The sequence below is a fragment of the Ursus maritimus genome, unplaced genomic scaffold (genome assembly GCF_017311325.1).
Source record: "Ursus maritimus isolate PB19 unplaced genomic scaffold, ASM1731132v1 scaffold_2, whole genome shotgun sequence".
NCBI lineage: Eukaryota > Metazoa > Chordata > Mammalia > Carnivora > Ursidae > Ursus > Ursus maritimus.
In genome coordinates this window covers 41,012,118-41,028,482 of record NW_024424452.1, presented here as the reverse complement: position 1 = coordinate 41,028,482, position 16,365 = coordinate 41,012,118, and the positions used below count along the sequence as shown (strand labels likewise).

General features: G+C 54.3%; 1 protein-coding gene and 1 long non-coding RNA gene across 3 annotated transcripts; both read left to right on the top strand.

Annotated features, from left to right (window-relative positions):
* Positions 1–2,789: 2,789 nt before the first annotated feature.
* On the top strand, positions 2,790–6,703 carry LOC103668361. Of its 2 annotated transcripts, XR_569998.2 has the most exons (4): positions 2,790–3,593; positions 4,193–4,404; positions 5,828–5,959; positions 6,290–6,703. It is a non-coding gene; the product is annotated as an uncharacterized LOC103668361 (long non-coding RNA). The 2 variants fall into 2 exon arrangements; XR_569997.2 differs by having other exon boundaries at positions 5,828–6,703.
* Positions 6,704–9,472: 2,769 nt separating this feature from the next.
* Positions 9,473–15,584, top strand: SSR2 (signal sequence receptor subunit 2). The gene is made up of 6 exons (XM_040635786.1): positions 9,473–9,554; positions 10,041–10,195; positions 11,142–11,240; positions 12,041–12,149; positions 13,907–13,984; positions 15,029–15,584. The coding sequence occupies exons 2-6, from the start codon at positions 10,041–10,043 to the stop codon at positions 15,137–15,139; spliced, it is 552 nt and encodes a 183-aa protein (XP_040491720.1). The 5' UTR covers positions 9,473–9,554; the 3' UTR covers positions 15,140–15,584.
* The last annotated feature ends 781 nt before the right edge of the window (positions 15,585–16,365 follow it).

The following is a 16,365-nucleotide window of genomic DNA, read 5'->3' as shown; positions in this document are numbered from 1 at the left end:
TTTATTTATTTATTTATTTATTTATTTATTTATTTATTTATGAGACAGAGCGAGCAAGCAGGTCAGGGGTAGAAGGAAAGGGAGAAGCAGGCTCTCCGTTGAGCAGGGAGCCCCATGACCTGAGCCAAAATCAGGAGTCGGTCACTTAACCAACGAAGCCACGCAGGCACCCCAAAATTAACCTTTACTTTTAAGGACGGCTGTCTAGAAGGAAATCCATGATGCAAGGAAGTGATTACCACCAAAGCCATCACAGCAGTTACCTCTATGAGAAGTCGGAAGCTGTGTCTCAGAAGGAGGACACATGAGTGATAGTAATGTCAGCCCGACCAGCGTTCCTGTAAGTTCTTAACCTGAGCTCTTATCCAATGTTTTATTTGGAAATAGCTTGGACTTACAGGGGATCTGCAAAAGCAGTACACTCTCGTTATTCTTCACCCAGCTTCCTCCACTGTTAGTATTTCGTGTAACGCCGGCGACCAGAGTACTGTTAACAAACTAACACTGGTGTGATCATGTTAGTTCAACTGTGGACGTTATTTGAATGTTGCCACTTTGTCCACTAATGGCCTTTTTCTATTTGAGAATCCAATCTGGAGTATGGGGCTGTCGTGTGTTCGCATGTGACAGTTCCTCGGTCCTTCCAAAGTTCGCCGAGCCTCGGCCCTTCTGAAGAGTACCGCTGCATTCCTTCCGACGATGTCCCTCCATCTGGGTTTGTCTGAAGTCCTCTCATGCGGATATGGCCATGCAGTTTTTAAAAGATTGTATTTATTTGTTTAAGATTTTATTTACTTATTTATTTGACAGGGAGAGAGAGAGAGAGGGAGAGAGCATGAGCCAGGGGGAGCAACAGAGGGAGAGGGAGAAGCAGAGTCCTTGCTGAGCAGGGAGCCAATGTGGGGCTCGATCCAGGACCCTGGGATCATGACCTGAGTTGAAGGCAGACGCCAACCTCCTGAGCCACCCAGGTGGCCGAACGTCATGCATTTTGACAAGCCGAGCCCACCACATGTGCGTCTTTATAGCACATCGTGGCAGGGGATGAGATGTCCGCGTATCTCCCCGTTAGTACCGGTGGCCTTGACAGCTTGGTTAAAACGGTGCCGTGCCTGCCGGGTAACCCTCTGTAAAGTTATCATTTTACCTCTGTAATTAATAAATACCTTGAGGGAGAGACTTTGAGACAATGCAAATACCCTGTTTCTCCTCAAATTTTCATCCACAATTCCACTCAATCGCGGTGGGCCACGGCCATCACCTGCCTTGAGCCGGGTTTCCCGAAGGCCGTCCACTCCCCGTGTGTGTTAGCGGCCGTTCTGCTGGAGAAGAGCTGTCATTTCTCCCGTATTTGTGTTCTTACGTTTATGCACGTTGCGGCCATACACTCTTCAAGCACGCAGGGGCATTTACAAACATTAAACATACCGTGGGAAACAGAACGAATCTCAGGGAATTATAGGAGCCGCTGTCTGGCCCCTGAGCGGACCCCTGCCCCACCACCCGCCACACACCCACTCCCAGACCCTTCAGGTGGCTTGCTCACAGCTCGGGGCGCCTCCCGGTGATTAATAGGCCTCAAAGGCGCCACCGAGCGTGTGGGGCGGCTCTTGCCGCAGGGCTCCGTGGACCGGGCCGCGGCCCCAGCCCCGCTCAGCCTTCTTCCCCGCCCGGCCTACCACCTCCCTGCCCTCCCCTCCGAGCCGCGGGTCTCAGGAACCTGCGCGGAGCCTCGGCCAGGACGGCTGTTCCCCAGTGCCCCCCGCAGAGCCGCCCTCGCACCCAGCAGCGCGGGCGCAGGGGCAGCGCGGAGCCTCGAGGACCCCCTTCCTCCAGAGGACGCAGGCGGCCAGGCGCCTTGGGTCGCCGCCGCCCGGGCAAACAGCTTTTGTTCCCGTCCTACGTTGGCTAAGCGAGGAGCCCACAAGCTTCGCTTTGAGCTCAGAGTCCCGGGCAGAGAGCAGAGCTCTGGAGGGGGTGGGGGGCTGAAGAACGCCCGCCCCCCACCCCCGCCCCAGCCCTTCGCTGTGTCCCGGCTGCAGGCCCCCAGGGCCCCAAGGCCTCGCCCCCTGGGGACGGAAATTCAGACGCCGCTGGAAAGGGTGAGAAGGGTTCAGAGACACACGCGGGGAGGGGAGGAAGAAAGTGGCTGCGTGTCCCCCCAGATCAACCCATCCGTCCTCCAGTCCGTCAATCCGGAGACAAACCTGCCCTCGTCGGGCTCGGACCCGCCGTCCTCAAAAACACACTGGGCTTTATTTACAAAGGATTGCGGTCTGGGTGCTCCCGGCTCCGGGCCGGGCCTCTCCTGGGCGCGCCCCCGGGAGCCCCGCGCCTGCGCGCCTGCCGGCCGAGCGGTCCGACTGGGGGGCCCCCCACCGCCGCCGCCGGCTCGTCGGGCCCGGAGCCCGGCAGGCCGCAGCAGCCGCACAGATAGCGGCGGAAGCCGGCCAGGCTCCAGCGGGGAGACGCGGCCCGGGACGCGAGCGAGCCGGCGCTGCTTTCCCGGGTGCTGGGGCGCTCCGCCTGCCCCAGCGGGCGCGCCCTCCAGGACCCAGGCAGCTTCCGCCGCGGCCTCGGGGGCCGCCCGGGGGCACGGGCGCTGTCCGCCTCGTCCTCCTCCTGCTCTTCCTCCTCCTTCCCCTCGTCCTTCCTCGGGCGCCGCGCGGCGACCTTGCTCCGCTTCTGCCTCTGCGACGCGAGGCCCGGCTCTTCCTCCTTGGGGAATCCGAGAGCAAGGGATGAAGCGTGCTCTCCACTGACCCATCCCGCGGCCCACGGGACTCCGTGTCTGAGGGGGAGTGAGGCAGAGAAGGACTGAGGTCAGAGGGGAGGCTCGGGCCGCCGGGCCAGCAAAGCCTGCCCCCCTCCCCCGGGGACCGCAGGGAAGTCCCCAGCCAGCCCCTGCACACCGCGCTCATGCCGTTGCTGAACGCCCGGACGACAGGGAGTTGTTTTCTAAGGATCCGAATGCAAATACTTGGGTCAAATACAGACTCATTCCGGAAGGCAGACCCTGGCCCTCTAAGGGATCTGTTCTGCAGTCCTGGCTGGTCCTACGGGGGTGACGGATGTGCCTGTTGTGATTGTGTGGTTTCCAGAGTACGTGTCAACACGGCCAACTGTGCACTTCCAACTCGAGCAAGGCACTGTCCGTGAGTGCGGGCACACACAGACCCCTCCAATCCACACACAGCAAAGGCCCTACACCAGCTGCGCTTCCGACGAGAGACCCTGCCCAGAAGCCGAGGAGCACCAGTGTGAAGGGGGTCTCAAGCAGGGAGCAGTTGTGGGGGGGTCTGGGGTCAGACATACGGCTGGGCACCCAGCATCTCTGCTTCCGACTCATGTCATCTTGGGAGAGTTATTTCACTTGCCTGTGCCTCAGTTTCTTTATCTGGAAAATAGGGATAATAACGGCATCTACCCTCACAGAGCAGCATATGGTAAGTACTCAGTAAGTGTAAGCTGTGCTCACTACTAATGCTGGTATTTTATTCTGGAAGCAGTAAATTTGAGCCATGTTTCGTGAAGATGTGAATTGGAAGGATGTGGAGAAGATGCGAAGGTTGCTGCCGGACCTCTTGGGGCAGGTCAGTGAGGAAAATTGCCCATATGGAGGTCCAGCAGGGGGTGCAGGACCCCAGGGGAGGGGGGATGCAGGGTGTGGGGGGGGTCACTCACACTGGTCAGCTCCTGGCTCCCTTGGTAGCCCAGGTCATCAGCGAAGCTGTGCAGGGACGTCAGGGATACGGCCAAGGTGTTAAAGGAGGGCTCTTCTGCCCCTGGGGCTCTCCAAGCTTCTTTGGTCTCCTGAGGGAGAGAAGTCCGTCGGGAGGGAGCAGCTCACGCCAGGCAGGACTTCAGGGTCAGCAGCCTTGCTCCCGCCCGTGTCCCAGGCTGCCCCCTTACTCTGAGGATGGAAGCTAAGGACACAGTCTCTTCCTTCTTCATGATCAAGTCTGTGATCGCTCACGTGATCACGCCTCCAGCATGTCCACTCCCCGCCCACCACACACTCACAATTCTTTAGTCTCCGTGTCCTCACAGAAGCCGTTGTCGTAGCAATAGGAGGGTGGGGTCCCAGGTCCAGGGGTTCCCCGGGGGCGGGGGGGAACGTTCCTCTGAGGGGCTGAGAGGGCGCGGGTGCACAGCCACACAAGCACACACACACCCCTGCTTCACTTCTCAGCGGGAGGCTGGACATGCTCACCCCCAACCCCTGCCTACTGGGGTGAGCAGAAGGAAGACTGGGCTTAACTAGAGAGACTGTGGATTGATTCTGAAAATGGCGCAAACCCTCAAAGGGCTTCAAGATGAGGCAGAGGCAGACTCCAGAATGCAGCCTGGAGTCCACGCGTGCTGGAGAGACATTCAGCAAGAAGCAGAACTCCGGGTGGCCAGGTCTGTCTGAGATTTTCAAGGGATCCAAGGACGTAGAAGGGCCCCTTTGTCTGTGCCAAGAGCCGGAGCTGCCTGGGCCCCTCTGCCTTTCCTCTCAAATGCAATGCTGTGATACGTGACCCTTCTTCGTAGGACCCTAGATTCTCTTTGAAAGTCATAGAGGGCATTTTGGAGAAAACTGAATGTGGCCTCTGCATCAGAAAATAGTAGATTATATCAGTGTCAAACTCTGTGGGTGCAATAATGTTATTGTAATTACAGAAGAGAATGTTCTTGCTCTTGGCCGGCACTGGGGTGTGCCCAGGCAGGGGGCCCAAGACCTCCTTCAAGATTGCTGCTCATCCCAGTCCCAGCCTGGCTTGCAGAACCGAGGAATGCCCTTGAGTAGCAAGGAAGAAGTGATGGGCTTGGAGAGGCCAGCCAAGTCCCCTGTGTCTCCAGAGAGGCGGGGAAGCAGAGGGAGGGAAAGGGGGAGGGGCACCATGCCTGGGGAGCCTCAGGATAAGGCTGAGGGGGCGTGGCTGGGCTCCAAGGAACCCATAGCCTGAAAAAGTTTTGATAACCAGGGGGTGCCTGGGTGGCTCAGTCAGTTAAGTGACCGACTCTTAATTTTGGCTCAGGTCATGATCTCAGGGTTGTGAGACTGAGCCCCACATCAGGCTCTACGCTCAGCATGGGGTCTGCTTGAGTTTCTCTCCTTCTCCCTCTGCCTCCTCTCTCTCTCTCTCTCTCTCTCGCTCGCACGCGCTCTTCTTTCCCTCTAAAACAAATAAATAAGGGGTACCTGGATGGCTCAGCTGGTTGAGCGTCTGCCTTTAAGATCTCAGGGTCCTGGGATTGAGTCCCACACGAGGCTCCCTGCTCAGTGGGGAGTCTGCTTCTCCCTCTGCCTCTGCCACAACCCCTGGTTGTGCTCTCTCTCTGTTAAATAAATAAAATCCTTAAAAAAAATAAAATAAAACTAGATGACAAAGAAATGCCCACTTTAAAAAATAAAATAAAATAAATAAAATCTTTTTAAAAATCTGATGATTCCTAAGGACTTCCCATAGCTAAGGGAAATTTTTTTTAAAAAGTATTGATAACCAAGCACCATGCATCTGACACATCGGGAGCCCTCTAGAAAATTAGAGTCCGCTCTGGAGAACATGACCTGGGAGTCCCTGCATTAACAGAGATTGAGTCGCTGATACTCTATGTAAAAAGGGCTGGACACAGAAACTAGGTTTGATTACAGAAAAATAAGGTAGCCAACATTTCTTGGGCATCTAAATTTGCATCCGGACATTTGGACTCACTATTTCAGTACTTGATTTTGTTTCACTGAGAATATAAGCACGAATTATTTGTGTAAAATAAAGTGAGTTTATTGCATGATTCCACTTACATGAATTACCTAAAATAGACAAATTCATTGAAACAGGACGTCGAGTTGCCAGGGCTGGTGGGAAGACAGGAACGGGCATTACTGTTCAATGGGTATGGAGTTTCAGTTCGAGAAGTTGAAAATGTCCTGGAGACAGATGGTGATGATTGTATAACAAACAACGTGAAGGTACTTACTGCTACTGAACTGTATACTTGAAATGGTTAAAATGGCAAATCCCATGTTAGATATGTATTTACCACAATCAAAAAAATGAATCTAAAAAAATGTTATAAAATTGCTGGCATTGCTGGGATTCTGGATGTTTCTTGAAAAGTGGCATGGTTCATATTTAATCCATAACCACTTACAGAATGCCCCTAGCTTAGGCCCATCGGAGCCTCCTCGATTTGGCAGCAAGGCTCTTTCCCAGTGCCTGTCCAGCCACCAGCCAAAGAGCAGTTGGCCTTTTCCTTCTCGGCTTAGCCACTCACTCTCTTGGTTGCCTCCTTGTTACAGATCCCAAAGAGAGGTCAATGGGCTCCGTCTTGACCATTGGGGGAACGTGGCATGAAAGCAGTGAGCGGCTCACACCGGCCCTGCCTGCCTCCGTTCCAGGCACACAGTTCCCTGCACGCCTAACAAGTCTTTCAACAGAAACATTTCCCTTAGTAATTGATGGTTGAAATCTCTCTTCTAGTCAGAATAGATTCTAATAGGGAGACTGCAGACAGAGACTATGTGTCTTCACCACCCCAGGCCTTGTTTGATACTCTCCCGTACACAGTGGGATGTGTCGGGGTGCAGTGGGTGAAATGCTCTTTTAACACACCATTTTCTGAGGTTCTCTCTGGTTCTAGAGAAAGAAAGGAAAAAGCATGGGGCGCCTGGGTGACTCAGTTGATTGCGTGTCTACCTTTGGCTCAGGTCATGATCCTGGGGTCCCGGGATCAAGGCCCGCATCAGGCTCCCTGCTTAGTGGGGAGCCAGCTTCTCCCTCTGCCCCCTGCTCTTGCTCTCAAATAAATAAATAAAATCTTTTAAAAATAAAATATAATAAAATAAGATTGTTCCATTCTTCCCTCAGTATGTAAAAACAGGATTGATGGGGGCACCTGGGTGGCTCAGTCGGTTAAGTGTCTGCCTCCAGCTCAGGTCATGATCCTGGGGTCCCGGGATCGAGCCCCACGTCAGGCTGCCTGCTCAGTGGGGAGTCTGCTTCGCCCTCTGCCTTTGCCCCTCCCCCTCACTTGTGCGTTCTCTGTCTCAAAATGAATAAAATTTAAAAAAAAAGAAAGGAAAAAGCCATCTATAATTCCAAGGGTTTGCGAAGCCGACTCACTTGGGTGTAGACCCCTTCAGTGAACAGTGCTCACGTCGCTGCTGGTGGGTGCACGTGTTATATTGTCGCGACTGGGCGTCTACTTGCTTCCCAAACGTTCGCAGTCCGCACGTGCGCCCAAAGCACCAAGAGGCAGGATTTCTCAGGCAGTGTCAACTGCTTTTTTAGAGAACATTATAATTAAAATGAAGAACCCTTGTTTATCAAAAAGACACAATGAAGAGAATGTAAAGGCAGACCAGGGCCTGGAAGCCCCGTACTAACCTCTTTCAGGACACTTAGGACAGCGTCATGAATCTATCTGCCCCCACCCCTGCCAGGCCCCCACCATTTCAAACTCTTCCAAGTCAAGTGCATCTTATACACGTTTGTTCTCTTGGAAACTAGTGTAGGGCTGGTGGTAGTAAGAAGTCAATAAAAGCGATTGTTTTTTGACTCAATAATTTGCGCTGATCAAAAGTCTGAAAGTGAGAAAGTGGACCAGAGGGAGTGGTCTGTTTGGCTAAAGCAGAGAGGGGTAGGGATGACAGTGAAGGGTCTTGACTGTCAGACAAAGGGATGTAATTCCATGGACAACAGGAAGCCACTGCTGCATGTGTGCGCATGTGCGTGTGTGTGTGTGCGCGTGCGTGCGTGTGTGTGTTTTAAAGGGTGCTTGGCATTGCATTTGCCTTTTCACTATAGTTATGAGTATATCTCACCCCATCACTGGGCTCTAACCTCCGCGAGGGCAGACACCATGCCCTGTCTCTGTGTCTCCCACAGCAACTATCGCAGTGCTTGATGCATGACAGGTGCCCCCCAAAAGGGATGCTCAGTGTATCAATGAGTGAACAAGGGACTCAACTAGAAGGGGCAGAGGCAGAAGGGTCTGTGTATAAACTTCAAAGTAAGGATGGAGACGTTTCTCTCCCGAATCCAGAGTGGCTATGGGTAGGGTATCTAGACTGTGTGTGCTGCAGACACAGTCTCTTTGCATGCGGCTGAGTGTGAGAACCAAGAACAGCCACACTTCATATCTTTCCAAGCTGGAGAAATTGCTATGAAAACAACACTTTGGAAAGGAATAAAAAATCCCACAATCAGCAAGTATTTCTTGAGCACCTCCTTGGTGTTCAGCATTACTCTAGGACCTTTGGTAAGTGCTCACTGAAGAAATAGCATCTAATCATTAAGGTGGCTTTTCCGGGCCAGAAACAAGTGGGAAAAAGCATACTCTACTCCAGTCTTGTAAAAGAGCAATGTAGTCTGGCAAAGCCAAGGCAGGCTTGCCAGGGGGGATCAGACTGCAACAGGGCCCTGAACGATGGGCTGGAGAAGGAAAGAGAAGTAGCTTGGAGGGTGTAGGTAGAGAAGTGGTCATTCGTTCCTGGAGTTCCCATCGCGCGCTCAGGCACGACACTGAGCAATGCGAAACAGACAACCTGTCCCCAAGGAGCTCTAGTCTGGGAGGTGGGGAATGCAGGTGTGCTAAAACAAATACAGGAGATGTGTATTTTTCCACAAGAACGTTAAGTCCTCAGCAAGAAGAAATGTTCTCTGTCCTCTTGGTCACTGTAGCCTCACGACCTAGAACAGTGAAGGCACAAACCAGGTGCACAATAAATGCACACCGAATGAAGGAATGCTGCAATGGAGATAGAGAGTAATAGGAATACTGAGAGTTAGCCTTCCCTAAGCACACCTGTGCCAGCCAATGCGCTTACGGTTTCACACACATTATCCTATTTGCCCTCCAACACCTGGAGAGTGCTGAATTATCTCAGTTTACAGATCTGAGAACCAAGGCTTTACAGAAGTGCCACCTGCCTTAAGGTTACGTAGCCAGTGAGGGAGTGGCAGGCCTGAGATCTTGTTCGCGACGGCAGAACCCCACAGGCATCCTCTTCCAGAACGCTGTTTGGCGGCGTCTATCTGGCAGCTGATGGAAAAGTGCAGGGTAAGACCCAAGACAGGGCGTCCACTGCAGTGAACACAGCAAGCAGTGATGAGCATGAGCAAAGAGGTTACAGTCGGCACGGCGAAGAAAAGACTGCTTTTCCGGGATCTCGAAGGGCGTCGAAGAGAAGCTCGGGGCTTGGCGCCTTTCTGCATGCAGGGAGGACCACGTTTGTCGTCTGGAAGCAGAAAGGATGCCGGTAGCCCTGAGAGGAAAAGCTTTCCCCTGGTGTGTAGCTCGCCGGCGCACTGGACGCTGCGGACTGCGGACCCCGTCTGCAGGGTACCTGCCCAGGGGCGGCAGCACGCGGTAGCGCAGGCCAGCTCGGTCCCCGGCGCGCGCAGGCGCCGCAGAGCCAGAGGCGGGGCCTGGCCGGGAACTACAATTCCCAGGAGGCATCGCGCGGAGCACTGAGGTTTCCGGCCTAGCTCACTTCCGGCCATTGCGTGCTGACGCTCTCTTCCGGTCTTGGTGGCCCCGGAGAGGCCTGTGGGTTGTGCACGGTGAGCGCCGATCCGTGAGGGCGCGGGAGGAGCGCCTCCCGTGTCCGCACGGTGCCCGGCGGCGGAGGGGCTGCTCGGCCGCGGCGGGGACGGGAGGGGCGCGCGGGCGGGGGAACGTGTCTCCCTGGGGAGAGGGGGAGGGCTGAGCGGGCTGAGTCCCGGAGGGACCCACGGAAGGGATGTGGGGACCCAGAGAGGTGGGAGCCCGGGCAGGGGGCGTGGGGAGGACCCCGTGGGGCTGGGCGGAAGAGACCTGTGCGAGGGACGGTCCCACCAGCCGGTGGCTCCCCGGCCCCCCGACGGGAAGAGGGCGGCAGGTGGGAGATCCCGGCGTGTGGGTCAGCCCTGCTGGCTGATGGGGAAGCGGCTGCTGCCTTGGTGAGATTGAAGGAGTTTTGCTAGACTTGGTAAGGGGGCGCCTCCGTGAAGATTGTGGTGCGCTTACATGCTTGGGTTGACTGCCTACTTGGCGTTTTTTCCCCGAAGATGAGGCTGCTGGCGTCCGTGGTGTTGGCCCTGTTTGCTGTCAGTCATGCAGAGGAAGGAGCCCGGCTGCTGGCCTCCAAGTCACTGCTGAACAGATATGCCGTGGAGGGGCGAGACCTGACCTTACAGTACAACATCTACAATGTCGGCTCGAGGTGAGGGGGCCCCGGGGCTGCAGGTTGGGCCCTTCTCCTTCCCAGCTGGGAAGGGAGACTTGTGGGGGCCAGCAGCCGCAGGTGTCAGGAGCCAGTGAACGCGCTCTAGGACCTACTTCACCTAAGCTGCTAGAAACCGTCTTCCACTTTTTGGAGTTGGGAGTTTCTGAGGGGTAAGAAGCAAGAATGAGGGTGAAAGGGGGAGAGGAGGAGGAGACCCCATCCTTCCTTACCTCGGGGCTTGCAGGTTTCAGCCTTCTGTCTTTCATTAACCTGTAAGCATGTGTATTGCCTTTCTTTAATATTACTCACTTTAATTCTCTCTTCCATGTGTGTCTTGCTCCTCTTCCCCTCTGTACGTACTACACACGTACACATAGATACTGGGGCAAGAGAGAAGGTGGGCCCATTCCTTCTTTGGCGCTGCTTAGCCAGAGAATCCAGCCCTTGACCTAGATTCCTCAGTGCAACAAACCCAGGTTACTGTGTGACTCGTATCTGTCTTTCGTAGTTCTGATTTTATAGGACAAGCAGGCAGATTTAATTGCTGATTACTTTTCTTTTTAAGATTTTGTTTTTATGGGGGCGCCTGGGTACCGCAGTCGTTAAGCGTCTGCCTTCGGCTCAGGGCGTGATCCCGGCGTTCCGGGATCGAGTCCCACATCAGGCTCCTCCATTGGGAGCCTGCTTCTTCCTCTCCCACTCCCCTGCTGTGTTCCCTCTCTCGCTGGCTGTCTCTATCTCTGTCATATAAATAAATAAAATCTTAAAAAAAAAAAAAAAGATTTTGTTTTTATGTAATCTCCATCCAACGAGGGGCTCGAACTCAGAACCCCGAGGTCAAGAGTCCTGTGCTCCTCCGACTGAGCCCACCGGGCGCCCCCAGTTGAGCACTGTACGTCTGTATCCGTTACTTGCTAACCGCTTTTGTCCCTCCATTTTGCAGCGCTGCGTTAGACGTGGAGTTATCCGATGATTCCTTCCCTCCGGAGGACTTCGGCATTGTCTCCGGTATGCTCAACGTGAAATGGGACCGGATTGCCCCGTATCCTTGACACTGGGTGGTGAAGGCTGGTGTTGGGGAAGATACAGACACATTGCCAGCAAAGCAGCGAGGTCACTTCTTCACATAGTCTGGCTGCGTGTGGCCATTCTTCTGTGTCCTCTTCGGAAAGATGGGACAATAGAAAATTGAGCGTGATTGAGGGTAGGCCTAAGGAAGGAGGGTCGTCAAGTTCAGGTTATAAGGCGGTACAACATACTATGTGGGGAAGAGGTAGACTCCTAGGAGATGGTTTGTGGCTGACGAGGATAGTTAAGCTTTTAGAAGAAAGTCAGTTGGCTGCTAGCATGGAGCCCCCGGGCGGCCTCTTAAAGACTTTTCTCATTCAGTGCGTCTCCTACCGGCATCCGCCCGTCATTTCCCAAGTAGAATTAGATTAACTTTTTCCCCTGTGAATGAAAGTATTTAGATTTTCTGGTGAGGGTGTTTTCTTTTTGTTTTGTTTGTTTTTATTTTGTATTTTCGGTCTTCCTTCAGTTAGTCAGAGTTTCTGTGAGAATGATTTTTCATCCGTAATATGTGTTGCTTTGAAAGTTGACACCAGAAACCTGAGGACTGAGTACAGCGTGGCTGCGTATTGAGACCCCTTACACCTGGCTGGGATAGTATGCGCCGCGTCTCAGGCTTAGAAACAGTTCTGAGCTTATTGTGCCCGCAGAGGGTTGCAGGCATGAGGTCCCACGTGTGGGCCGCCCTTTCTGTGAACGGTGCGCCTGGTCCACACGTTGAAAGGGTGTTGCAGCTTCAGCTTCGTCTTCTTGCTTCCTTGACTGTCGGGCCAGCGCTAGCAACGTCTCGCACACCGTGGTCCTGCGCCCACTCAAGGCCGGCTATTTCAACTTCACCTCGGCAACCGTTACTTACCTGGCCCAGGAGGATGGGCCTGTCGTGGTAAGTTGCCCCAACGTTAGCTGGAGGGGCCTAGATCTGTTTGCCTTTGAAAACTTGCAGAAACGTTCTAAGGCAGCCTAAATTCTGAGGATGGTGAGAAGGACCAGAAGCTCCGCTGCTGTCCTTGGGAAGGAAGGAGGTTTCAGACCGTAAAGATCCAGCATGAAGCAGTTGAGGTGGTGGCAGAGGAGAACCGTAGCCTCCCTCCTATTCGTCCCTCTTGCTTTGCTTTCATCTGGGCCGTGACGTCTGCCGCACAGTCTGTGGTCTCCCGTGCCGCTCTCACCCTTTTCTGTGGGCCTTCAGTGCATTCCCAGTCTCCACGTGTCTTTCCCTTGCTTGGACCGCTCCTGCCGCAGACGCCCTGGTGATGAAGCTGTTCTCTGCCTCCAGCTCTCCGGCACATTCTGCCCTCATGAGGCTGAGCCCCTGCCCACCCGCCCCACCCTCTGTCATTCTCATTCTTTCTCTGTTGGGAGTGACCCCTCTGCTCTCAGGGCCCAGCTTTGGACCACATGCCCTTGTTTCTGTCTTCTGCTTTTACACCCCACTGTTTTGTCCTGCTCACCCTTTCAGCAAGCCTTTGCTGACTGCAGAGAAGTTTCTAGAGCCCTGATGGCGTCCTTCACTCAAACATTTAACTGTGTGCTGTCTCAGTACCTCTTTTGCTTAGGTGTAGGTCTTTACCCAACCCCCTCCCAGTTTAATCATAAACTCCTTGAGGCCGGAGACTTTTTCTTAGATGTCTCTCTGGTTCTCATGTATGATAGAAAATCAGTAGTAAACAGTCCTTTGATCGATTGTGGAAAAGGTCAGCAGGCATTTATTGAGCCCCAGTAGTGAGCTAGGATCTAGGGAATACCGAGAAGATGGGGACACTGTCTGCAGCTGTGAGTTTAGGAAGGCCCCTGACAAGGCGTTACAAGTGGGCTGTGGGCTGTAGGCTGCACAGCGAGCGCGCCGTAGGGAAGACCCTCGGCACGTCAGCCGTAGGACTGAAGGAAAGCTAGGGTCCTCTGACATTCGTCGCACTGTGTGAATTGTTTTTACAAACCACATAGAACCATATTCTTGTAATCCTAATTAGGTTTTTCACATCTTGTGTCCTTTCGGCTTTCAGAACCAGCTTTAGAACTCTGGTTCTACCTGGTATTTGATAGGTTAAGAGACATAAAATCAAAGGCTCGGCTGCCACTTCAGAGCGAGGCTGTTGGCAGCGTCCTCCGGCTCCTGGCCTGCTCTCCGGGGCAGGAGCGCTGCGGGCTGCGGCCCCTTCTCTCCTGTGTGCATTTGGGTGGGGCTCCGTGCTTTTCCGAATACTCCTTAGGTCGCTGGAGCCTCCTGTCAGTGTGCGAGGTATGGAAGAGCATTTCCACTGGAGGAACAGGGAAGGTGTGGCCAAGGGCAGGTCCTTCCATCACACACCTCTCTTGCGGAGGGGCCGGGGGTGGGAGCCACTCTTCCAGAGCCTGAGGCGAAGGAAGAGGAAGGATTTGGTCTAACCTCAGCGGCACACCTGGCCTGCCTTGTGGAGAAGAAGCTCATCGTGCGTCATCTGGCTCCTGATCGACTCCTCTTTACGGCACACTGAGAGTCATGCGGCTCTCTCTAGTCCGGAAGCTTTCCCGCATCTTCTGGAAGCTCCCTTGTGCCTTCGGGAGCCGAGAATGTCGTACTTCGGGTTGGGTCGGTTGGGACTGCCCTTTCTCACATGAGGACTTGCATTTGCGCTAATGCCCTTCTTGTCTTCCTTTCAGATTGGCTTCACCAGCGCCCCTGGACAGGGAGGAATCCTGGCTCAGCGAGAGTTTGATAGGAGATTCTCCCCACATTTTGTAAGCTCCTCGGTGTCCTCTTCCTCTTCCCCTGGGATGAGAACACCCTTTGGCTGTGGGACCCCTTGGCCTCCTTAGAAGATTTGTTTAGTTTGTTGGTTCTCGTCACATCTGTTTTTTCAGGTCTGACACAGACCAACACCAAATGTCCTGATTTACCCATTAAGAGAGATTTTTGGCCATGAGATCACAATTGCCAGAACCAAAAACTCGCCCTTTTTCTCTGCGCAGCCTCGAGTTGCGTCCCGTTTTGGAGTCCTGGGTCTATTTTGAGGCTTAAAAGAGTATGTGCTTAGATTCAGAGAGTTGCGGAGCGCTGGGAAGATTGAGTGGGGACGCTGTGGCGGTCTAGTCTGGGAGAGGATTCTTTGAAGATTTGCCTAAAGTACTGAGGAGATTCAGTGTTTGTTCGGTGAATAATCATGAAGCTTCTAATTTGCTTTGGGAAGACAGGTGAACAAGACATACTGCCTTCCAATAACCATCTTAAGGGCTTGCAAAGGTCTCAGAACAGGTCAGCAGGGAGAAAAGCGTCATGACAGAGACCACAGGCAGGGTGTTGGGGGAGCATGCGGCAGGATCGCCTGACCTGGAGGGCTTTCAGGGGGAGGTGGCGTTCAACCAGTCAGAGGAGGTAAAGTAAAGGCAGGAGTCTTCTGTAGAGGGAGTAGGTCAGGGGGCAGAAAACAGCATGGCAAGTAGTTTTGCAAGGCTGGGGGGCAGAAAGGGAGGTAGAGGAATGGAAGAGGGGGCTGGAGGTGTGGGCAGGGCTGGGCCTGGGCATCACCTCCCTCCAAGATTGTCTGGAACAGAGAAGCTTCTCTCCCAGTCTGGGTCAGGTCAGGTGAGGCCTTGGGCTCCATAGCTCGGAAGGTAGGTTGGTCTGGAGAGACCCCTTCCTGTCAGGGACAGTCAGAGGAGCCTCTCTGCTGAGGTTCTGCTGAACGTTTGGGCTGCACTGCCCCCTCTTGTTGCCCGCCTCCTTCCCGGCTGTCCCATGCCCTCGTCCAGACTTGTAAGCGGGGCCTCTGTCGTCCTCCACAGCTGGACTGGGCAGCCTTCGGGGTCATGACGCTGCCCTCTATCGGCATCCCCCTGCTGCTGTGGTACTCCAGCAAGAGAAAGTACGACACTCCCAAGACCAAGAAGAACTGAGGGGTTCCTCGGCCCTCCCTGCCCAGGAGATCCAGGTGCTTTCCAGACTCCGGAGGGTCCTCGAGTGCGGTCTCTTGTCCCCTAGCCCCTGCCACCTTCTGGATCCTGCCTGCTCTCAGCCAGAGTGAAGCACTAGGCCTCGGAGTCTGAAAGCCTCCTCGTTCACTCCTGGAGCCATAAAAGCAGGAATGCCTCCAGCAACAAGCCTCGAGCCTCGAGGGCCCCCTGGTGCCCTCTGTGGTGCCGCAGTGTGAACTCTGAGGGGCTCAGGAGGGGCACTCGGGAGACTGCTGGACTCGACCCCCATCCGCGGCCCTCCCCTCTCGGAAGAGGCTGGAAGATCAGATGAAGGCTGAGGGACTCTCAGAGGCTACACAGTCTCTGTTCTGGGTCAGGGGAGCGCTGACCAAATGGGGTTTTCTAATAAAAACAAATGCCACGCTGACTTGTCTGCCTTCCCGTCACCTGGTGAGCTCAGGCCCTGGGCGCCCCAGCTCCCGGGCAATGGAGCTGACTTCCCTTCCCTCCTTGCTGTAGGTGTTGTGGTCCTGTTTGCGCAGAGACGCCTGTCCCCGAGCGCCTTTGCTTCCATCCCTTACTTCCCTCTCTGCTCTCGCCACTCAGCTCATACCACCCTGACCCTTCCTTGCCTGTGAGCTCCTCTCCACAGCGAGAGGACGCAGGATGAGAGGAAAGAAGGTCCTCATGCCCTGTGAGACCTCCTGGTCTGATTTATTCACTGACCTTGAAAAAGCTACCTCCTGATGCCTGGTTCTAGCCCTTTCTTTGTTTAAGAACTAGCTTTTTTTTCTTTTAAATTATTTAAGTAATCTCTACACCCAAGGTGGGGCTCGAACTCATGACCCTGAGATCAAGAGTTGCATGCTCCAGTGATGGAGCCCGCCAGGCGCCCCAAGAACTAGGCTTTTCTTAACTCGAATTCATTTTAATTCCTGAGCACCTGTAACCCCCGAGCTGTGCCCTCGTTACGGCCTATGGAAAGGCCGTGGTTCTCTCTGCAGCGGCGGGGAAAAGCGCTGTGCACTGACTCGATCCAAGCCAGGAATGCCGTGGTCCGAGAACAGCCTCCCAGGCAGGAGGGAAACCCAACAAACACCCGCTTTGTTCCTGCCACCAAGTTGCCCAGTTTAGATGCTGTTGGGGGTTGCAGGGAGGGGGGGAGACTGCCCAACCGGTTTAACCTTTCCTGGGCCCAGCGCACGGAG

What these genes read in the sequence shown, in the direction of transcription:
- SSR2 (XM_040635786.1), top strand. Translation starts at nt 10,041, where the DNA reads ATGAGGCTGCTGGCGTCCGTGGTGTTGGCCCTGTTTGCTGTCAGTCAT. An exon ending in AAATGGGACCGGATTGCCCC is followed by an intron (nt 11,241 to 12,040) that starts GTATCCTTGACA and finishes CTGTCGGGCCAG; the next exon opens with CGCTAGCAACGTCTCGCACA. An exon ending in AGGAGGATGGGCCTGTCGTG is followed by an intron (nt 12,150 to 13,906) that starts GTAAGTTGCCCC and finishes TCTTCCTTTCAG; the next exon opens with ATTGGCTTCACCAGCGCCCC.